General features: G+C 49.1%; 1 protein-coding gene across 1 annotated transcript in view; it reads left to right on the top strand.

Annotated features, from left to right (window-relative positions):
- The window catches only part of WDR59 (WD repeat domain 59), a 355,903-nt gene that overhangs the window by 71,645 nt on the left and 260,358 nt on the right, over nucleotides 1–23,900 (top strand). Inside the window, exons 3-4 of the mRNA XM_030203634.1 lie at nucleotides 8,640–8,775; nucleotides 9,172–9,257. Coding sequence (XP_030059494.1) covers nucleotides 8,640–8,775; nucleotides 9,172–9,257 — 222 coding nt within the window. The remainder of the gene's footprint in view (nucleotides 1–8,639; nucleotides 8,776–9,171; nucleotides 9,258–23,900) is intronic.

Raw genomic sequence — 23,900 nt, 5'->3', positions numbered from 1 at the left:
GTTTTGTAATGATGCAGGGGAAAGCGGAGAGCCACATATTTGTGTTTGTATCTCAGTTTTCTTTTTAAACGTGCTGGTTTGGATTTTTATGGTGCAGGGGGCCTTAACGACAGGTCTGAGCACACGTAAAATTTCTGACGGTAAATGATTCGTTGCAATCATCGGTATGGTTAGTGCATTCCGAATTGTCCACATTTCAATGGTAGTTTCTCCTTTGCATTCCGTTTTCGTTAGCTGCTTGCTTCGTAGGAAAAAGGCCTTTAATGCGTGCAACGGTTAGGAATTTCCTTCGTTAAAGGGTTGTTAGAGGGTCGTTAAGGTTTAGTGCATCTAGCCCTCCGTCTGATCTTCAAGGTCGTTAAAGGAAATGGCCCCAAGTACTGGAAGAACAGGATGACCCTCTACACACGTCAAGGACAGTAAGGTCCTCCCAAGGGGTATCTCTAACCACATCCTCTCCAAAGACATTACACATTGTGATACCCGCAAGCAAGCCTTCTCCGGAGTAGCCCTGACACTCTGGAATACGCTTCCTGGAAGGATTCGCTTAACACAAGACTATCTCTACAGGAAGCAAGTGAAAGTTTGGGTCTTCTACCAGTCCTTTAGCGGAAGAAGTAACTAATTTGTTAATCTCACTCACATAAACGAGAAATGACATGGGCTGCACATACTGCAGCAGGATATGTTTATCCATTTCTACTCTAGCTGAGATAACATTTTATTATCTCTTACCTCATGCAACTTTATTTAAATTAGTCACCTTGTTTTCTAACTCCTCTTACTCTCTTACTTACCTATATGCTCCTTCTTTGCCTATACTTTACGCTGTCTATTAAAATGTTTTATTACGTACTGTGTTGACATTGTAAGTAGTGTACTATGCTATACTTTGCAGTTTTTTAAATATTTTTACTGCTGTAATTGTCTATTGCTTATGTTTTATTCTTACTGTACACCACCTTGAGTGAATTCTTTTATAAAGGCAGTTTCTCCGAGGACAAGCAGGCTGCTTGTTCTCACTGATGGGTGACGTCCACGGCAGCCCCTCCAATCGGAAACTTCACTAGCAAAGTCCTTTGCTAGCCCTCGCGCGCCCGCGCGCACCGCGCATGCGCGGCCGTCTTCCCGCCCGAAACCGGCTCGAGCCGGCCAGTCTTCTTTTGTCCGCACTCGGTACGGTCGTGTTTTCGCCGTGTCGAGCCCCGGAAAGTCGACCTCGCGCGTCCAATTTGTTTGAACGTGTTTTTTTCCTTCGGGAAAGCTTTGTCCTAGTCGGGAAGTGCTCCGGAAACCCCCCGCCGGGTTTCGTGTAAATCCTCCCCGTACTTCCAGCTTTTTTGCCCCGGTAAGTTTTCTTTCGTCGTCGGGGTAGGCCTTTTTTCGGCCTCGGTCGAGATTTTTTCTCCCTCTAAATTTGGTGCTTCAAATTTCGCCATTTCGGCTTTTGATTTCGCCGGCGTGATTTTTCCGCCCATGACATCGAAGCCTTCCAGCGGCTTCAAGAAGTGCACCCAGTGCGCCCGGGTTATCTCGCTCACTGATCGACACTCGTCGTGTCTTCAGTGTCTGGGGGCCGAGCACCGCCCTCAGAACTGCAGTCTGTGTTCCCTGCTTCAAAGGCGGACTCAGGTAGCGAGACTAGCCCAGTGGAACGTGTTGTTCTCGGGCTCTTCGTCGGCATCGGCACCGGGATCTTCGAGTGCATCGACGTCGTCAGCGTCCAGACCATCTTCCTCGGCCGCCCCTGCATCGAGTGCATCGAGGCATCGGGCCTCTGCATCGGCGCCGAGACATCGGATAGCTGCATCGACGTCGGTGGTACCAGGACCTCGTCTGCTGATGTCGTCGGACGGTGGTGCATCGGGTGGAGTGCAGGTGAGGGCTGTCCATTCCCCTGCTGGTGGCGGTGAGCCCTCGGGTGGGTCTCCGCCTACCCTGAGGGCTCCTGCGGTACAGCCCCCCCGAGATCGACCTTCTTCAGTCTCGGCCCCGAGGAAGCGACGGGTGGATTCGACGTCCTCCTCGTCGGTGCCGGGGAGCTCCGGTGACATGCTTCGGAAGAAATCGAAGAAGCATCGACACCGGTCTCCTCCCCGTGTCGGCACCGAGAGCTCTGGGTCGCCGAGGGATTCGGCACCCAGCAGGCATCGGCACCGAGAGGACCGCTCACCCTCTGTTCAGGAGGTGTCGATGCGCTCCGCTCTGGACAGCCCGGAACAGCCTCCACGCCCGGAACAGGTACTGACGTCGACGCCTGCATCGACCTCTCAGCCTTTCTCTGCAGCCGCTCTAAACGAGAGCCTCCGGGCCGTTCTCCCAGAGATTCTGGGAGAGCTGTTGCGCCCTACCCCTCCGGTACCGGCGGTGCTTGCGCCACCGGTACCGTCGAGCGTGGCGCCGGCTGGCCCATCGCCCAGGTTGAGGTCCCCGACGTCGGTACCGCGTGCGGTACCGACCGCGGCCACCTCCCAGGAAGGCTCCCCGACTACGTCGGCGGAGGGAGCTTCGCCGATGCGGGCGAGGGAGTCTACCTCTCGACGCCCCCATCGTGGACGGGGTTCCACGGAGTCGAGCAGGGCGAGGTTGCAGACACAGGTCCGTGAACTTGTGTCTGACACCGAGGGTGAGGCCTCGTGGGAGGAAGAGGAAGATCCCAGATATTTCTCTGACGAGGAGTCTGGGGGTCTTCCGTCTGATCCCACTCCCTCTCCTGAGAGACAGCTTTCTCCTCCCGAGAGTCTGTCTTTTGCCTCCTTTGTCCGGGAGATGTCTACGGCCATCCCCTTCCCGGTGGTTGTGGAGGACGAGCCCAGGGCTGAAATGTTTGAGCTCCTGGACTATCCTTCTCCACCTAAGGAAGCGTCCACTGTTCCCTTGCACCATGTCCTGAAGAAGACATTGCTTGCGAACTGGACCAAACCATTAACTAATCCCCACATTCCCAAGAAGATCGAGTCCCAGTACCGGATCCATGGGGACCCAGAGCTGATGCGCACTCAGTTGCCTCATGACTCTGGAGTTGTGGATTTGGCCCTAAAGAAGGCTAAGAGTTCTAGGGAACATGCTTCGGCGCCCCCGGGCAAGGACGCTAGAACCTTAGACTCCTTTGGGAGGAAGGCCTACCATTCCTCTATGCTCGTGTCCAAGATCCAGTCTTACCAGCTCTACACGAGCATACACATGCGGAATAATGTGCGGCAGTTGGCGGGCTTGGTTGATGCTCTTCCCCCTGAGCAAGCCAAGCCTTTTCAGGAGGTGGTCAGGCAGCTGAAGGCGTGCAGAAAATTCCTGGCCAGAGGAGTTTATGACACTTTTGATGTTGCGTCCAGGGCCGCTGCTCAAGGTGTGGTGATGCGCAGGCTCTCATGGCTGCGTGCCGCCGACCTGGAGAATAGAGTCCAGCAGCGGATTACGGACTTGCCTTGCCGTGCGGATAACATTTTTGGCGAAAAAGTCGAGCAGGTGGTAGAGTCTCTCCACCAGCGGGACACCGCATTCGACAAGTTCGCCCGCCGGCAGCCTTCAGCTTCTACCTCTACAGGTAGACGATTTTTCGGGGGAAGGAAGACTGTTCCCTATACTTCTGGCAAGCGTAGGTACAATCCTCCTTCCCGACAGCCTGCGGCCCAGGCTAAGCCCCAGCGCGCTCGCTCTCGTCAGCAGCGTGCGAATCAGCAAGGCCCCGCGGCTCCCCAGCAAAAGCAAGGGGCGAGCTTTTGACTGGCTCCAGCAGAGCATAGCCGACATCCAAGTGTCAGTGCCGGGCGACCTGCCTGTCGGAGGGAGGTTGAAAGCTTTTCACCAAAGGTGGCCTCTTATAACCTCCGATCAGTGGGTTCTCCAAATAGTCCGGCAAGGATACACCCTCAATTTGGCCTCTCAACCTCCAAATTGTCCACCGGGAGCTCAGTCCTACAGCTTCCAGCACAAGCAGGTACTTGCAGAGGAACTCTCCGCCCTTCTCAGCGCCAATGCGGTCGAGCCCGTGCCATCCGGGCAAGAAGGGCTGGGGTTCTATTCCAGGTACTTCCTTGTGGAAAAGAAAACAGGGGGGATGCGTCCCATCCTAGACCTAAGGGCCCTGAACAAATATCTCGTAAAAGAAAAGTTCAGGATGCTTTCCCTGGGCACCCTTCTCCCCATGATTCAGCAAAACGATTGGCTATGCTCTCTGGACTTGAAGGATGCCTACACACACATCCCGATACTGCCAGCTCACAGACAGTATGTGCGATTTCAGCTGGGCGCACGCCACTTCCAGTACTGTGTGCTACCCTTTGGGCTCGCCTCTGCGCCCAGGGTGTTCACAAAGTGCCTAGCTGTGGTAGCAGCGGCGCTTCGCAGGCTGGGGGTGCACGTGTTCCCATATCTCGACGATTGGCTGGTGAAGAACACATCCGAGGCAGGAGCCCTGCAGTCCATGCAGATGACTATTCGCCTCCTGGAGCTACTGGGGTTTGTGATAAATTACCCAAAGTCCCATCTTCTCCCAGTGCAGAAACTCGAATTCATCGGAGCCCTGCTGGATTCTCGGACGGCTCGCGCCTATCTCCCAGAGGCGAGGGCCAACAACTTGTTGTCCCTCGTCTCGCGGGTGAGAGCGTCCCAGCAGATCACAGCTCGGCAGATGTTGAGATTGCTGGGCCACATGGCTTCCACAGTTCATGTGACTCCCATGGCCCGCCTTCACATGAGATCTGCTCAATGGACCCTAGCCTCCCAGTGGTATCAGGCCGCCGGGGGTCTAGAGGACGTGATCCACCTGTCCACGAGTTTTCTCGAATCCCTGTATTGGTGGACGATTTGCTCCAATTTGACTCTGGGACGTCCCTTCCAAATTCCTCAGCCTCAAAAAGTGCTGACCACGGATGCGTCTCTCCTGGGATGGGGAGCTCATGTCGATGGGCTTCACACCCAAGGAAGGTGGTCCCTCCAAGAAAGCGATCTACAGATCAATCTTCTGGAGTTGCGAGCGATCTGGAACGCTCTGAAGGCTTTCAGAGATCGGCTGTCCCACCAAATTATCCAAATTCAGACAGACAATCAGGTTGCCATGTACTATGTCAACAAGCAGGGGGGCACCGGATCTCGCCCCCTGTGTCAGGAAGCCGTCAGCATGTGGCTCTGGGCTCGCCGTCAAGGCATGGTGCTCCAAGCCACATATCTGGCAGGCGTAAACAACAGTCTGGCCGACAGGTTGAGCAGGATTATGCAACCTCACGAGTGGTCGCTCAATTCCCGTGCGGTGCGACAGATCTTCCGGGCGTGGGGCACCCCCCTGGTGGATCTCTTCGCATCTCAAGTGAACCACAAGGTCCCTCAGTTCTGTTCCAGGCTTCAGGCCCACGGCAGACTGGCGTCGGATGCCTTCCTCCTGGATTGGGGGGAAGGTCTGCTGTATGCTTATCCTCCCATTCCTCTGGTGGGGAAGACTTTGTTGAAACTCAAGCAAGACCGAGGCACCATGATTCTGATTGCTCCCTTTTGGCCGCGTCAGATCTGGTTCCCTCTTCTTCTGGAGTTATCCTCCGAAGAACCGTGGAGATTGGAGTGTTTTCCGACCCTCATCACGCAGGACGAAGGGGCTCTGCTGCATCCCAACCTCCAGTCCCTGGCTCTCACGGCCTGGATGTTGAGGGCGTAGACTTTGCCTCTTTGGGTCTGCCAGAGGGTGTCTCCCGCATCTTGCTTGCTTCCAGGAAAGACTCCACTAAGAGAAGTTACTTCTTTCATTGGAGGAGGTTTGCCGTCTGGTGTGACAGCAAGGCCCTAGATCCTCGCTCTTGTCCTACACAGACCCTGCTTGAATACCTTCTCCACTTGTCTGAGTCTGGTCTGAAGACCAACTCCGTAAGGGTTCACCTTAGTGCAATCAGTGCATACCATTACCAAGTGGAAGGTAAGCCGATCTCAGGACAGCCTTTAGTTGTTCGCTTCATGAGAGGTTTGCTTTTGTCAAAGCCCCCTGTCAAGCCTCCTACAGTGTCATGGGATCTCAATGTCGTTCTCACCCAGCTGATGAAACCTCCTTTCGAGCCACTGAATTCCTGCCATCCGAAGTACTTGACCTGGAAGGTCATTTTCTTGGTGGCAGTTACCTCGGCTCGTAGAGTCAGTGAGCTTCAGGCCCTGGTAGCCCAGGCCCCTTACACCAAATTTCATCACAACAGAGTAGTCCTCCGCACTCACCCTAAGTTTCTGCCAAAGGTTGTGTCGGAGTTCCATCTGAACCAGTCAATTGTCTTGCCAACATTCTTTCCCCGTCCTCATTCCTGCCCTGCTGAACGTCAGCTGCACACATTGGACTGCAAGAGAGCATTGGCCTTCTATCTGGAGCGGACACAGCCCCACAGACAGTCCGCCCAATTGTTTGTTTCTTTTGATCCCAACAAGAGGGGAGTGGCTGTAGGGAAACGCACCATATCCAATTGGCTAGCAGATTGCATTTCCTTCACTTACGCCCAGGCTGGGCTGGCTCTTGAGGGTCATGTCACGGCTCATAATGTTAGAGCCATGGCAGCGTCGGTAGCCCACTTGAAGTCAGCCACCATGGAGGAAATTTGCAAAGCTGCGACGTGGTCATCTGTCCACACATTCACATCTCATTACTGCCTGCAGCAGGATACCCGACGTGACAGTCGGTTCGGGCAGTCAGTTCTTCAGAACCTGTTTGGGCTTTAGGATCCAACTCCACCCCCCGAGGGCCCTGTTTGTTCTGTTCCAGGCTACACTCTCAGTTAGTTGGTAAATTTTTTAGGTCAATCTCAGTTATGTCCTCGCCGTTGCGAGGCCCAATTGACCAATGTTGTTGTTTTGAGTGAGCCTGGGGGCTAGGGATACCCCATCAGTGAGAACAAGCAGCCTGCTTGTCCTCGGAGAAAGCGAATGCTACATACCTGTAGAAGGTATTCTCCGAGGACAGCAGGCTGATTGTTCTCACAAACCCGCCCGCCTCCCCTTTGGAGTTGTGTCTTCCCTTGAAGTGTATTGTCTTGCTACATACTGGACTGGCCGGCTCGAGCCGGTTTCGGGCGGGAAGACGGCCGCGCATGCGCGGTGCGCGCGGGCGCGCGAGGGCTAGCAAAGGACTTTGCTAGTGAAGTTTCCGATTGGAGGGGCTGCCGTGGACGTCACCCATCAGTGAGAACAATCAGCCTGCTGTCCTCGGAGAATACCTTCTACAGGTATGTAGCATTCGCTAAATAAATCCTAATAAATAATATCAGCAAATTTCTCATTATATTCATCAATGAATAAATCATTCATTCTTGATGTGGATTCTAAATTCCAAGGAGTATTTGATATGCCCTCAGAAGACCCGGTCTCTATATTCATAAGAGACTGTTGGCTGGTTAGACCGATGCAAGACTTACATGTTTTGGCAACTCACTGGATTGAAGACTTACATCACCATATAGTGTCAAGGGATCTGTTGAGGCTAATTTCAATCATACCTTTTTGGGTTGGACGTGTGGAATTAAAGGAGTGTTCATAATTTACAAAGCTTACATTTCCCAATCAAGACTATATCAGATGGAAAGAGAGGAATCGCTGGTATGCTTGAAGATACAAGATTCTAATACATGTTTTCATGCCTTTTGGGGTTGCATGACGATACAATCATCTTTTTGGAGAACCACATACTTCAACAAAACATTATATTTACTCTTGGGGGTATCCTTTTGCATCATGTTTCCACCTTGGGGTTAAGAGGTAAGGGTAGTCAAATTTGGGCAACAAAAGCTTGCAGATTGGGGGTAAAAGTGTATATTACAAAACTGGACACAAAGGGATGTTCCTTCTCAGTGGTAGTGGCGCAATAAGTTGCATGATTTAGTTTTAATGGAGCTCCGAGAGATACACCTTATGTTTAAGCAACATAGATGGTTTTATTTTGTTTGGAGGGGCTTATGTCCAATCGTTGGCGCCAAAGGCAATAAGTCATATTTTAAATCACATTGGAGGAACTGCTTCATTAGGTTGATTCCAGTCTTTAGTAAACACTTTAGTATGGAACCACCCTTTCTGGGGAGGGGGAATGGGGAGGATATGGAGAGGTGAGGTGGTTGCAAGAGAAGGCAAGGTACACTTTGGTTTTAGGGAGCTATACGAGTCCCTAATCATGCAGAATGGTGAATTGCAGGAGGATGCCTAATAACCTCCAGCTCTCCAATTAGTTTTTAGTATTTGGGGGTGTGGGGGGGGGGGGGGGAGTGGATTTTGAGGGAAAGGGAGATTAATGATGTAATTTATCTGGTTTATAATATTCATGTAAGTTGGAACAGCTCTCGGAATTTAGTCATTTATGTTTGTTACCATATTTGTGAGATTTCATTTTTGCACCCTGATCACCAATAAGAATTGTTTGAAAGCAAAAAAAAAAAAAAAACCAACATTCCAAATATCCTTATTTTCAATCCCTTCTAAAACTTTCAAGGTACAGCTTGCCCTGTAACTCCAGTTATGGGAGCGTGTGCTCTCACAGACTCGAGAAGCAGCTCTTGGATGCAGCTGGTGGAATTTGAAACTTGGTGATCTCACTTCAAAATAAGGAACAAAAATGTAGGTGAAACATTTTTCTCTCTCCTTCACCTTCCATGGTAGGATGACAGTGTTTCTGTGTGTGTTTCTTGTAGACGCCGCTTCTTGTATATAGTGAACCTGGATGCACCCACAGAAGGACACCGGAAAATCTCTCGTCAGAGCAAATGGGACATTGGTACTGTGCAGTGGAATCCGCATGAGAGTTATGCACACTACTTTGCAGCTTCGGTAATGCTCCCCTTGACATAGGAAAGGTGCTCGTAGATGCTTGCAGTGACTGGGTCCAAGAAACCAGTCAATGAAACCTTTGAGGTGCATGTTGGGACTGAGGTGTATCAGCAGAGCTAGATACATTGATCTTGCTATTGGATAGAGATGATGCAGCAGCATAGAGTCAGATGCATTCACAGAGCTGTGTTGAAACAGCAGGAAGTGCTGTAGTGCAGGATTATGATAGACTACAGATGTGTGAGGCTCCACTGGATAGCTAAGATGATGTAGGGTAGATTTAAAGTATATTCGTAGAGCTTTATTTTTCTCCATCCCTGTCATGGCATTCTGAAGAACATCTGATGAACCCTGAGGAATTCCTACTGTTTTCTCCTACTGTCTTTGTGATTTCAGAGCAATCAGCGTGTGGACCTGTATAAATGGAAGGATGGCAATGGGGAGGTTGGTACCTCGCTACAGGGACATACACGTGTTATCAGGTATGGTGTATGTACATTTGAGTGAATGTGAAGGGTAATTTTATAAGAGGGCACCTACCCCGTGTGATAGAATGTGCATGTTACACCTATTTATTGAGAGAAATTTGGCATATATCCACTTGTTCTTAAAATAATCCGCATGAAAATAGGCTTACACATGCCCTTAGTTTTGTACAAATATGCCAGTTTATTTTCTATCCATTTGTATGTATTTTATAATATATGTATATAAGTTCAAACTCCACGCCTAGGAGTGTGTTTGCTTATTTTGGGTAAAAGTATGTACAGATAGGCTGTCTGCATATAGTGTTGTAGATGCGTACCCAATGTAGTTTTATAAACATTTATTCTCCATGTAGAATGCTGTTCTGCCCATATCTATAGGCGTAGTTTGACTGTATCATTTGAGGGGTGGAGTTTAAAGATTAGTGAGGTCAGATTTGCTGGGGGAGAAGGGGTGACTTTTCTCTTCCTCCTTCCCCCCCCCCCCCCCAGTTTAATGTGAATTAGCAAAGGAAGGACTCATTTTCTCTCTCCCACCTCTATAGGCCTGATTACAACACATTCCCCACACCATCTAAGCCTCTTGCTTTCTACTCCAAAGCTTAGCTCTTTCTTCCCTGTTGCCCTTCTTTTGCCGTACCTCAGCTTCTTCCCCCCTAACACAGTTTCTAGAAGTATAAAGACTGTATTTGGGGTGGAAGATGTCTTAGAGGGGCAAGTAGTTTCTTACCTTCCAGAGTAATGTGTACAAATGGGTTAATATTGTGTATTGTGAGGAAATAGCCTCACTCTGTACATTGAAGACGATCTTAGTCTCTCAGAAGTAATGAAAATTATGCTCATCTCAGCACTTGCATTAGGCCGAAGACAGCCCTCTTCTGAAGTTCATAAGGCAACAAATCAAGGTGTACTTGGAAATTTTTGGTACACAATAGAATTGGGAATATTTCTGTATTTTTCTGATACATTATTTTTGTTTTTGGTTGTGTTTCTTGGTACTTGAGGATGCAAAAGATTGGGCTAAGACAGTGAGGAGGAGAGGAGGTGGTGTTGTGTGCAGTGTATTTGCTGCATAAAGCAGAGCCTGCCTATCTGTGTCTGACATGTGATGCCTGTTACATTCTACTCTCCAGAGTGTATGCTGTACCTAAGGAGAGAGACTTGTAGGAATACACATGCTCAGAAAGGGACTCCTGCATGTTTAAGAGCCACATGAGCATCAGGCAGTGATGACTTTTCCAAGACACACCTGATTAGGTCTGAAGGTACATCCAGTGTACCTTGGAACACTGATTGGGAAATACTTCCGTGAAGCACCAGTACACTTCTTACTGGAAGAACAGAACAAGCTAAACCTACAGATATGTATACAGAGAATACATGCTAGCAGAGTACCACACCTCTGTTTCAAATGCAGAACACACGGACCCTTCCCAAGTATTGAATAATGGACCATGGAGTAGAGAGAAAAATAAACTCTCCCAGCGATCTAAATTGAGAAATAATTTCCGTATCGTGGAAGGGAAGTTGGCTTGGTACAAACCCTGCAGAGTGGGTGTGATATTAACTCCCAAATATCAAAGAAACCAGGAGGTCCATTGGAATGGAAACTGGTTCTGCAACAAGCGAACAAGATCAGGAGCCAAGTTAAAGCCAAGAATTTCCGATTTATTCATATTGACTTGGAAGCCTGAAGCCTGAGACCTCTCCATACTGACGTAATTTTTGAACCACCCATGGGAGCGATCAACAAGGATCCATCAAGGAGAGGAGCACATTGATGCTTTTCGCCTACGATTTATGTAATTCCACCCCCACAGTATCCCCTTGTACCTCCTGTTGAGCTCGCAAAACTCGGGGCAAATAACAGTCGAGAGAGCACACAGCTCTGGCAGGTGTCACGGTGAAGAGAAAAATCAGTGGGAGCCCCATTTATTTTTAAGACAGCTATTGGCTGAACATATAAGATGAAGCCTTGATTAAAAAGGAAAAAAAACCCAGTAAAACCTAGGCGATCCAAAACAGAAAACAAAAAGGGTCAATGCACCCTGTCAAGTGCCTTTTCAGCATCTAATGAAAGCATCAACATAGAAGAAAATCCTGGAGAAGGATCTCAATTGACTGGCAAAAGCACGAATGAGAATGGAGTGGATAGCGCACCATTCACTGAAGAGAGTGTATATGAACAACTTGAAAATGTAAAGGTGGACAAAGCCGTGGGACTGGACGGGATCCATCCCAGGATATTGAGAGAGCTCAGAGAGGTTCTGGCGAGTCCTCTTAAAGATTTGTTTAATAAATCCTTGGAGATGGGAGAGGTTCCATGGGATTGGAGAATGGTGGACGTAGTCCCTCTTCACAAAAGTGGTGATAGGGAAGAAGCTGGAAACTACAGGCCGGTAAGCCTCACTTCGGTTATTGGAAAAGTAATGGAAGCGATGCTGAAGGAAAGGATAGTAAATTTCCTGGAAGCCAATAAGTTGCAAGATCCGAGACAACATGGTTTTACCAAAGGTAAATCGTGCCAAACGAATCTCATTTAATTCTTTGACTGGGTGACCGGAGAATTGAATCATGGACATGCTATAGACTTAATCTACTTAGATTTCAGCAAAGCTTTTGACACGGTCCCCTTCATGAGGCTCTTGAATAAACTTGACAGGCTGAAGATAGGACCCGACGTGGTGAACTGGATTAGGAACTGGTTGACGGACAGATTTCAGAGGGTAGTGGTTAATGAAATTCGCTCGGATGAGGGAAAGGTGAGTAGTGGAGTGCCTCAGGGATCGGTCCTGGGGCTACTTTTGTTCAATATATTTGTGAGTGACATTGCCGAAGGGTTAGAAGGTAAAGTTTGCCTTTTTATTTATTTATTTATTTATTTATTTATTTATTTGTATCCCACATTTTCCCACCTATTTGCAGGCTCAATGTGGCTTACATTATGTCGCGATGACAACTGTCATTAACGGAATGAGAAGAACAGAGTATTGTTTCAATTAAGGTACATAAGATATCAAGAAAATTAGAAGTAAAGAAATAGTTAATACATATCAGATATGCAAAATGTAGGATAAAGTATAGCGTTAAATAATAACAGTATGATTAAAGTAACCAAATTAAGGAGTTCAGTGTTGATTAGTTCTAATACAGATATGATAATGAGTCTTTTATGAAGGATTCTTATTATGTCTCATTGAATAAGTTAGTTTTCAGTGACCTCCGGAAGGCTGTCAGATCATGTGTTGTTTTTAAGGCATTCGGTAGTGCATTCCAACGTTGCGCGCGGATGATACTAAGATTTGTAACAGAGTGGACACCCCAGAGAGAGTGGAAAACATGAAAAAGGATCTGCAGAAGCTAGAAGAATGGTCTAAGGTTTGGCAATTAAAATTCAATGCAAAGTGATGCACTTAGGGAGTAGAAATCCACGGGAGACGTATGTGTTAGGCGGTGAGATTCTGATATGTACGGACGGGGAGAGGGATCTTGGGGTGATAGTATCTGAGGATCTGAAGGCGATGAAACAGTGTGACAAGGCGGTAGCCGTAGCTAGATGGTTGCTAGGCTGTATAGAGAGAAGTGTGACCAGCAGAAGAAAAGAGGTTTTAATGCCCCTGTATAAGCCGCTGGTGAGGCCCCACCTGGAGTATTGTGTTCAGTTTTGGAGGCCGTATCTTGCTAAGGATGTAAAAATAAAAAATTGAAGCGGTGCAAAGAAAAGCTACAAGAATGGTATGGGATTTGCATTACAAGACCAAATTAACGCATGCCTCTACCTTTTCCTACTTTAGCACACAATTCTGGAACGCGCTGCTGCACAGCCTGAAAACGATCTATGAACTAACTAACTTCCGCAAACTACTGAAGACCCATCTCTTTAACAAGGCATACCACAAAGATCAACAAATGTGAACTCCTACAAATATATCCAGAATTGTCTTACAGCATTTGCTTGTCACTCTACTATCTTATTTCATCATTATCATGTTAAACAAGATCCATTTGTAATACTAAATGTATATTTTGTTATACATTTCCAACATTCATGATGTATTGTTAGCCACATTGAGCCTGCAAAGAGGGGGAATGTGGGATACAAATGCAATAAATAATAATAAATAGTATGAGGAGAGACTTGCTGACCTGAACATGCTGACCTGGAGGAAAGGAGAAACGGGTGATATGATACAGACATTCAAATATTTGGAAGGTATTAATCTGCAAACGAACCTTTTCCGTAGATGGGAAGGCGGTAGAACTAGAGGACATGAAATGAGATTGAAGGGGGGCAGACTCAACAAAAATGTCAGGAAGTATTTTTTCACGGAGAGAGTGGTGGATACGTGGAATGCCCTCCCGCGAGAGGTGATGGAGATGAAAACGGTAACGGAATTCAAACATGCGTGGGATAAACATAAAGGAATCCTTTTCAGAAGGAATGGATCCTCAGAAGCTTAGCGGAGATTGGGTGGCAGAGCTGGTGGTGGTAGGCGGGGCTGGTGGTTGGGAGGCGGGGCTAGTGCTGGGCAGACTTCTACGGTCTGTGCCCTGAAAATGGCAGGTACAAATCAAGGTAAGTTATATACAAAAGTAGCACATATGAGTTTATCTTGTTGGGCAGACTGGTTGGACCGTGCAGGTCTTTTTCTGCCGTCATCTGCTATGTTACTATGTATAAATTGGAAGCCTCAAAAACCTAGAAGCTGCATGCAGTGCACCACCAGAGAAGCAGAAATATAAATGCATTTCCTCCTCTTCTGTTCAAAATACAAAGACATCAGAGATGCACATTTTCAATGTTGGCATATTGTATTCAGTAAACTGATAATAAAATACCTTTTTTCTTTCACTTTTGTTCTCTGAATATTTTGGGCACTGACTTCCACATCCCAGAATTATGAGTGTGGCCCCAATATTACATTTATATCCTCACTCTGCCCCATACAAGGGGTCTGGCAGATCAACAATAACGCCTTCCTCCCACACAAAAACAGAAAAGGGCTAAGTTGCACTAACATTTACATCTGTTCCCCCTCTACCTTACAAACAGGAAAACCACAAGGAGAGCTCAACAGAGGCCCAAATGTAACACCTCTTCCCCTCCTATATGTAGAACAGTGATGGGGGCTTGGCAACCCTGATACTACACCTCACCTACCCTACAAACAGAACACTGACGGGGGTTCAGTGGCCCCAACACTTTATCTCTTTCCTCCTGCCCCACACACAGAAATACAGTGATAAAGGGGCCATTCATATCACTTGCCTCTCTGCCCAAGTTCAAGTTTAAAGTTTATTAAAATTTGATTTCCATATCATCAAGCTGATCAATCCATAGACTGGTGGGTTGTGTCCATCTACCAGCAGGTGGAGATAGAGAGCAAACTTTTGCCTCCCTATATGTGGTCATGTGCTGCCGGAAACTCCTCAGTATGTTCTCTATCTCAGCAGGTGGTGGTCACACACAGCAGCAGCTCTGGCTAGGCCTCCAAGCCTAATCCTTAGGTTTTGTTGAGGCCTGGGGTTGAGGGCTCTTTTGAGCAAGTGCAAACCTGGTGGTGCCAGGTCCCTCCTTTTCTCCCCCCTCCCGCTGGCTCCGTTTAAAAAAAAAAAAAAAAAAAAATATTTTTAAACGTCTTTAAAGGATTTTAATTCGACGTTTCTTTAAACGTTCATTGCAGCTACTCACTGGGACACCAGTTCGTTACAGCTCGGAGCGGCAAGCAGGTAATTTTACCTTTTTATAGCGGGCAGGGGGTTCCCCGATTCTTCTCCTCGTGGCATATGGCGTCGGAGGGCGAGGGCGCAAAGGGTCGCTCCCCGGATCGCTGGAGCGCTTCTAGAGGGGATGCGGGGGTTTTACAACCTGATTCGCCCTTGATGGGTGATAGTTTAGTGACCGATGAATGTCCCGGTCGTTCCTCCGGCGTGGCGGTTTTTTCCCGCCATAAACGCCCATTCCCCACTCCTCGCCTCCGCCATCTTGGCCGGCGACGCGGCTCGGACGGCTTCTTCGGGGCCGCCCTTGAGGTTGGAGACATTAATGCCATGAACGCCCTTAATTTGGGCGACGGCACAAAAGCGGCTAAAGTTAAGCGCCGTTCTTCCCGCGCGGCTCCTTCACGGAGTTTCGCGCCAGACGCCATTTTGGATGCGCAGCATGTCTCTCCCCCCGCTATTGCGAGCGCCGGTTGAGAGTGCGTCTAGGGCTGTTGCCCAGGCTGCGGAAGTGCACAGTCTGGGGGGTTTCTCCCCCGAGTTTGTTTTGCTGCTGCATCAGGCTTTCCTCATGCAAAACGCTGCCCCTGCTCCCTCTTCTGATAAAGAGGTTGAGGTTCCCAGAGGTAAACGCCCTCGGGTTGATTTCCAGGCCTTGGAGGACTTTTGTCTCCTCCGATGTAGATGAGGGCAGCGTGTCTGAGGTCTCCCAACGATCCTTTGCGGATTCCTTGGAGGAGATAGATCCCCGCTCGGATGGAGCGGATGACCCCTCTGCAGCGCGGCTTTTTAGCCCAGAGGATTTGCCCAACCTGTTGTTACAGGCCATGGACACTTTGAAGATTTCCTCTCCGGAGGACGTCTCTCCCTCAGCCCCTGTTGGCTCTGCCATTATGCTGGGGACGAAGCGCCCGCCTAGAACCTTCCACGTGCATGATGCCATGCACACCTTAATTGCGGCTCAATGGGATGTCCCGGAAACGAGCCTTAAAGTGGCTAGGGCTATGTCCCGCCTCTATCCTTTGGCTGTGAGTGAACGTGAGGCCTATCTGTGGCCTACCGTGGATTCTTTAATCACTGCGGTGACTAAGAAAACGGCGTTGCCGGTGGAAGGTGGCACGGCCCTAAAGGACGCCCAAGACAGAAGATTGGAGGCGGCCTTAAGGTCGTCCTTTGAGGCAGCTGCTTTAAGTTTGCAGGCCTCAGTTTGCGGCTCCTATGTGGCCAGGGCGTGCCGGACTATGGTGCAGCGGGCTTCCCCCTCGGATCATTCCTTGAGGGCTGATTGGCCGGCCCTGGAATCGGGCTTAGCCTATTTGGCAGACTTGCTGTATGATGTCTGGAGAGCCTCAGCTAAAGGCATGGCTCAGACAGTCTCTGCGCGGCGGTGGCTTTGGCTGAAACATTGGTCTGCTGACCACGCCTCTAAATCCCGCCTGGCTAGATTGCCTTTTAAAGGCAAGCTGCTCTTTGGGGTCGAGCTGGACAAAATCGTGACCGATCTCGGCACGTCTAAGGGCAAGAAATTACCAGAGGTCAGGGCTCGGGTTAGTACTCGTCCCGATACCTCTAGAGGACGGTTGCAGGAAGCCCATCGGTACCGCCCGGGCAAGTCGGGTTCCTCTGCCCCCTCTTCCTTCAAGAGGAATTTCTCCCCCAAGCAGCATCCCTTTCGCAGAGACCGCCGTCCCGGAGGTGCTCCCTCCGGTCCTCCCCCAGGGTCTCATACCCAATGACGGGGCCTTGGTCCACGCCCCAGTGCAGATTGGAGGACGGCTGTCCTCGTTTCTGGGCGAGTGGACCACTATAACTTCAGACGCGTGGGTGCTGGAAGTCATCAGAGACGGCTACAAGCTAGAGTTCTGCCAACCCTTAAGAGACGGGTTTGTACTCTCTCCCTGCAAGTCTCCGGTCAAGCTGTGGTAGTGCAGCAGACCTTGGACAACCTGATCCGCCTGGGTGCGGTCGTTCCGGTGCCAAAAAATCAGATTGGCAAGGGACGTTACTCCATTTACTTTGTGGTTCCAAAGAAAGGAGGTTCTGTCCGGCCTATCCTCGACCTCAAAGGGGTCAATCGGGCCTGGAAAGTGAGGCACTTTCGCATGGAGACTCTCCGCTCTGTTATAGCGGCAGTGAAGGCAGGAGAGTTCTTGGCTTCCTTGGACATCAGGGAAGCGTACCTGCATATTCCCATCTGGCCTCCTCTCCAACGCTTTCTGCGTTTTACAGTCCTGAGACGACACTTCCAGTTCAGAGCCCTCCCTTTCGGGTTGACTACTGCTCCGCGGACCTTTTCCAAAGTAATGGGGGTCATAGCGGCCTTCCTGCTAAAGGAAGGAGTACAAGTCCATCCTTATCTGGACGACTGGTTGATCCGAGCCCCCTCTTATGCAGAGTGCGGCAAAGCTATGGACCGGGTAGTTGCTCTTTTGAGCTCCCTGGGATGGATCATCAACTGGAAGAAGAGCCAGCTGCGCCCGACTCAGTCCCTGGTGTATCTGGGAGTTCGATTCGACACCCAAGTGGGCAGAGTGTTCCTGCCAGACAATCGGATTGTCAAGCTTCAGGCTCAGGTGGGCTAGTTCCTAGTAGCCTCTCCTATTCGGGCTTGGGACTACGTGCAGCTGTTGGGCTCTATGACGGCCACGATGGAAGTAGTGCCCTGGGCCAGGGCTCATATGAGACCACTACAGCTATCTCTGCTGCTGCGCTGGACTCCGATGTCGGAGGATTATGCTGTGCGCCTTCCCGTGGACCCAGCAGTGCGCAAGGCGCTGAGCTGGTGGACGCAGACAGACAAGTTGTCTGCAGGATTGCCTCTGGTGACCCCGGAGTGGATTGTCGTCACGACAGACGCCTCTTTGATGGGCTGGGGAGCCCACTGCTTGGGAAGGACAGCGCAGGGGCTCTAGTCTCCTGCAGAGGCAAGTGGTCTATCAACCTCCTGGAACTCAGAGCCATTCGGTTGGTGTTATTGGAGTTCATCCCGGTACTGGTGTTGAAGCCTGTACGGGTCCTGTCGGACAATGCCACGGCTGTGGCCTATATCAACCGCCAGGGAGGTACCAAGAGCGCCCCTCTAGCCAAGGAGGCTATGAGTCTTTGCCAGTGGGCGGAAGCGAACCTGGAGCAGCTTTCAGCGGCCCACATTGCCGGAGTCATGAATGTCAAGGCGGACTTTCTCAGTCGCCATACCTTGGAGCCCGGAGAGTGGCAACTATCTGCTCAGGCGTTCTTGGACATCACGATGCGCTGGGGCCAGCCGAGCCTAGATCTGATGGCGTCATCGGCCAATGGCCAAGTGCCGCGCTTTTTCAGCAGAGGACGGGACCCTCGATCCCTGGGAGTAGATGCTCTTCTCCAACAGTGGCCGACACAAGAGCTCCTCTATGTGTTCCCGCCCTGGCCCATGTTGGGCAGGGTGCTAGACCGGGTGGCAAAGCATCCCGGCAGGGTAATCCTGGTGGGTCCGGATTGGCCCAGACGTCCCTGGTATGCGGACTTGTTCAGGCTCTGTCGACGATCCTCTGCGGCTGTCAGTGGAGCAGGGCCTGTTACATCAGGGTCCCGTGGTGATGGAGGATCCCTCTCCCTTTGGTCTTACGGCCTGGCTATTGAGCGGCAGCGTCTGAGGAAGAAGGGCTTCTCAGACAAGGTCATCGCCACTATGCTGAGAGCGAGGAAGCGCTCTACTTCTACTGCTTACGCCAGGGTTTGGCGTATCTTTACAGCATGGTGTGAAGCAGGCTCACTTTCTCCCTTCACTGCTCCAATTTCTTCAGTGTTGGCGTTCCTGCAAGAAGGTCTGGAGAAAGGCCTGTCGCTCAGTTCCCTTAAAGTCCAGGTAGCGGCTCTGGCTTGCTTCAGGGGCCGCCTGAAGGGTGCTTCCCTGGCTTCGCAGCCAGATGTGGTGCGCTTTCTCAAGGGAGTTAATCACCTGCGCCCTCCTCTGCACTCAGTGGTGCCTGCGTGGAATCTCAACCTGGTGCTAAGAGCATTGCAGAAGCCGTCTTTGGAACCCTTGTCGAGGGCATCTCTGAAAGACCTGACGTTGAAAGCAGTCTTTTTGGTGGCTATCACTTCAGCCAGAAGAGTTTCCGAGCTCCAGGCGCTCTCATGTCGAGAGCCTTTTCTGCAGTTCACTGAGGCAGGAGTGACTATTCGCACAGTGCCTTCCTTCCTGCCCAAGATTGGTTCTCGCTTCCATGTGAATCAGCAGCTCTGTCTCCCTTCCTTTCGTAGGGAGGACTACCCAGAGGAGTACTCCGCTCTTGAATATCTGGATGTGAGACGAGTCATCATCAGATACTTGGAAGTGACCAATGATTTCCGGAAATCGGATCATCTGTTTGTCCTGTTTGCAGTTCCTCGTAAGGGTCTGCAGGCTGCTAAGCCTACAGTGGCAAGATGGGTCAAGGAAGCCATTGCAGCGGCTTATGTGGCCGCGGGGAAGGTGCCGCCTATCCAGCTGAAGGCTCACTCCACGAGAGCTCAGGCGGCCTCGATGGCAGAGGCCGGATCCGTCTCCTTGGAAGAGATATGCAAGGCGGCAACGTGGGCTTCGGCTCATACATTCTCCAAGCATTACCGTTTGACTGTGGCTGCACGGGCGGAGGCCCGGTTTGGAGCTTCAGTGTTGAGGTCAGGGATTTCTATGTCCCGCCCTGGGTGAGTACTGCTTCGGTACATCCCACCAGTCTATGGATTGATCAGCTTGATGATATGGAAGGTAAAATTATGTATAATCATACCTGATAATTTTCTTTCCATTAATCATAGCTGATCAATCCATAGCCCCTCCCAGATATCTGTACTGTTTATATTCTGGTTGAATTTTAGGTTCAAGTTTAGCCTTCAGTTACTTCAGGAGGACTTCGTGTTCAAGTTCTTCTTTCACTTGGATTCTTCAAGAGTTGAGACGAGTTTGTGTTACAGTGAGCTGCTGCATTCCTCTCCCCTCCGTTTTACGGGGCTGGATTGAGACATAAATTCTGCCGGCACTCCCTCCCGCTTCGTGCGGCTGTAGGGCAGCTTTGTACCCCTCCCGTTTCGGCGGTGTTAGGGTCAGTCAGCTCCTCCCGCGGTTGCGGTTGCAGGATAAGCCAGATCCCCCCGCATCGGCGGGTGTGGTGTCCCTCCCCCGCTCCGCGGGGATGAGCTGGACGGATTCCCCTCCCCCACTTGTGTGGGGATGAGCTGGGTTAATTCCCCTCCCCCGTTTCGGCGGTGGTGAGCTGGGCAGAGTGTCCCTTCGTGGGTGTAATTCTCTAAGTGCTGAGTCCTGCGGATGGAGCTTTGATATCGACATACTGAGGAGTTTCCGGCAGCACATGACCACATATAGGGAGGCAAAAGTTTGCTCTCTATCTCCACCTGCTGGTAGATGGACACAACCCACCAGTCTATGGATTGATCAGCTATGATTAATGGAAAGAAAATTATCAGGTATGATTATACATAATTTTACCATACTGCCCGTCAAACATATCTTCTAGGCAGTTTCAATATATAAATCAAATATATAATCAGAAATGTTAAAGAATGAAAATTACATAGTAAGGAAGTAGTGCTCTGCGACAAATTACCAGGCATCCATCATTGGGCACAAAGGCAGAGGGCCAAGGAAGGTAAGCTTGTTGGAAACAATGGGTTTTTAAACTAGATTTGAACCTGGCAAGAGACTCTTCTAACTACAACATAGAGGGGCGAGCATTCCATAAAATGGGACCTATAACACTAGATTTGAGAACGAAAGAGATTACTAATTACTGTGCTCAGCACAAATTTTCTCCCCTGTCCTACCCACCCATGAAGTTTAACATTCCCAAACTCTCCTCCCTTCCCTGCCTCTCTCTGAGCTCCCCCATCCACTGAGACTACCCCTAGAGCCTTTATCTACCTTCCTCTCTCCTACCCCCTCCGACACTGAATGTTAGTGCCCTTGCTTTGATCCATCGTAATCTGCTGCCTGCTCACTCGCCCAAAAGATTTTGGTGAAAGAGGGCACTAAAATGTATCGTGTTAGAGGGAGGAGGTGAGAGGGCAGCAGCATAGGGCGACAAAGGTAGAGGGAAAGGGGAAATGGATTAAATCTGGCTGAAAAAGCCATGAACCAGCCCCCTCTGATATATGCAGAATATCAAATAAAATCTCCTCTATTGTATACTGATGTGCCCCTAGCCTAGCCAAGTCTTATCCATCTCCAGCTTCAGCTTGCCTAAATCAGCTGCATTTTGAATTATTTTACCTGCTCTTGTCTGGACCTGGCTGCTCCTTTAGAGGAGATCCTTCCTCTTTGTCATGACCACTTTCTGCTGCAGTACTAGCCTTTTTTTTTTTTTTTTTTTTGCACTGCTTATCTCTTGTGCCTGTTCCCGATGTGGTGCTACTTGAGGTCCTCACAGATACCTGATCATACTGCAGCTACTTTCTTTGTGCCAAAATCAAAGTGCAGCTATGCACCTGTGGTGTGCTTCCCTCTTGCCTCTGCAGCCCTAATGAGGAAGCCAGTGGCTGCATCACACTGGAACTCGAAGGAGGGATGGAATTTACCTTGCTGAGGTCATTGGCTCATTTGAGGAGGGGGCAGAGCCACGCCTCTCCCCCCTTTCCCCCCAAAAAACTATGCCCATACTCACTTTTAAAGAGGTATGCTAGAGGGGAAGTGGTATTTTAAGGACCACACTTCCTTGTTTTTGTTTTATTTTTTACAAATATTTCATTTCTGGTAAGTTTGGTGACCTGATTTTCTCCCAATTAATAAAATAGCAGGACTTAAAAATGGAAAAATTATCGGACAATACTTACATAAAGTTGCCAACTTTCAAGTGAACATTTCAAACAAATAGTGATACTGCATGATAACTTAATTTTTGACAACTGCATATTTAAACTCTTTTTTTGCTATTTCTGAGCATGTTGACTTGCACGCTCTCCAGGTTCCTCTGTCTGCTTCTGAGAGAACATAAGAATTGCCATACTGAGTCATACCAAAGGTCCATCAAACCTGGTTTCTTGTTTCTGACAGTGGCCAGTCCAGCTTGCAGGTACAGTGCAATCCGCTTAAGTGCAAGGGTCTGGGACCAAAGAAATACATGTAGTTAACCGGAGCGTGCACTTAACTGTTGTGACCCAAAGAAGCTTGACATCTGATAAACATATGTACAGTACTGGTTATTATACTACAGTATACAGTCTCCGTTAACTGACATTATACAGTCTCCGTTAACTGATGATAGGCTTACTTGAAGTAATCAGTCATAGTCCACTGTACACTCTTGTGTCTGTGAGTTCCATAGACTACGACTGCCAGACGGCAAAAACTGTCATAGCACTGACATCCAGTGGCCTCCAGATAGGCCCACATGGTGTTGAGACTCTCCAGCGCTCTTGCAAAAGTGACAGGAGGTTGATGAATTTCGTCAGCATATGACTCGCTGCTCATTTCATCATCTGTTTCATCATCAGCCGTTGCCTGCATGTAGGCGCATATCTCGACATCAGTGCTGTCATCAGCTGTTTGTAGATCGTAATCAACAGCTACGTAGTGATGAAACTCCTCTTCAGTAACACAGGCTGGGATGTCAATAGCCTGTTCATCTGACGCGTTTGCAACAGCTGCATCTGTTTCGTCCCTCTCCACATCCCTAACAAAGCTTGCCCGCTTGTAGCAGTTCACAATGGTTGCCTGTGTAACACGATTCCAGGCTTCTTTCTGCATATGTAGGGAATCCAACAGTGATTACGAGCCAGTTCAACAGCATGTTTATCCTTGCCAGTCTGGTCATCCAAAGCGCTCATCAGACGACGTAGGACAAGAGCCCAATAATGTTTGAAATTGGCTATTATGCCCTGATCCATAGGTTGGATCAGAGAGGTAGTGTTTGGTAGCAGGAAGACCACCTTGATGTTAGACAGCCTGATATCATCACTGTGTTCAGAACAATTATCACAAAGCAACAAAATCTGATGCTTTTGTGCCCACATTCTAGTGTCTAACTTCTTTAGCCACTGCTTCCAAATTTCCCTAGTCATCCATGAATTTGTGTTAGCCTCGTATGACATAAGAAGTCACTTAACATTCTCGAAGCAACAGGGCTGTTTGCTCTTTCCAATGATGAGTGGCAACTTCTCACTCCCATCCATATTGCATCAAAGGAGGATCGTCAGTCGGTCCTTCGACATTTTACTTCCTGTAGTTTCGGCTTGTTTGAATGCAAGTGTTCCATCAGGAATCGCTCGCCAGTAGAGACCGTTTTTGTCAACATTGAAAATGTCACGAGATGCAAACTCGTTCAAGAGGGTAGGAAGAACTAAAACAACCCAATTTTCAGCACCAAAGTCATCAGCGTCTTGTTTTTTACCATGCTGTTTCTTGAATGGTATGTTGTTCCTCTCCTTCCATCTTTTCAACCAGTGGCTTTGAATTCAGTTAGTCCAAGACTAGCTGATTAGCTTTCTCCATAAGCAGTGGACCACTGACAGGAAACTGTCTGCTCCTGACTTGAGAAAACCACCGAAGAAGAGCATCTTCTACATCCTCAGCTTTTCCCGCCTGTTTACATTTCCGTTGTGGATTTGTATTGTTTTGCCAGTCTTCCAGAAGCTGGTCTTTCTGCTTCAAGGTACGTAAAATTTGATTGGGATTGACACCACATTCTTTAGCAATAGATGCTTGACTTTGTTAGTTTTCTAATTTTTTAAGAACTTCTATTCATTCAGCCAGTGTTAGTCTTACAGTTGTGCGACGATGGCGACTCCAATGTACACTCTTAACAACATTCTTTTGCTTATTCTGTCTGTGGCAGTTTACCAACGAGATTTCAAATTTACCGCCCCTTTGTCACATGCCAATCAGCTTCCATATTCCACGCGTGCGCTTTTGCGGAGTCTTTCCTGCAGAGGAGCAGTCTTAAACCA

Source organism: Microcaecilia unicolor, chromosome 5, assembly GCF_901765095.1.
Source record: "Microcaecilia unicolor chromosome 5, aMicUni1.1, whole genome shotgun sequence".
Taxonomy (NCBI): Eukaryota; Metazoa; Chordata; class Amphibia; order Gymnophiona; family Siphonopidae; genus Microcaecilia; species Microcaecilia unicolor.
The sequence above is the reverse complement of the archived record's forward strand: the minus strand, read 5'-3'. Positions and strand labels throughout refer to the sequence as shown.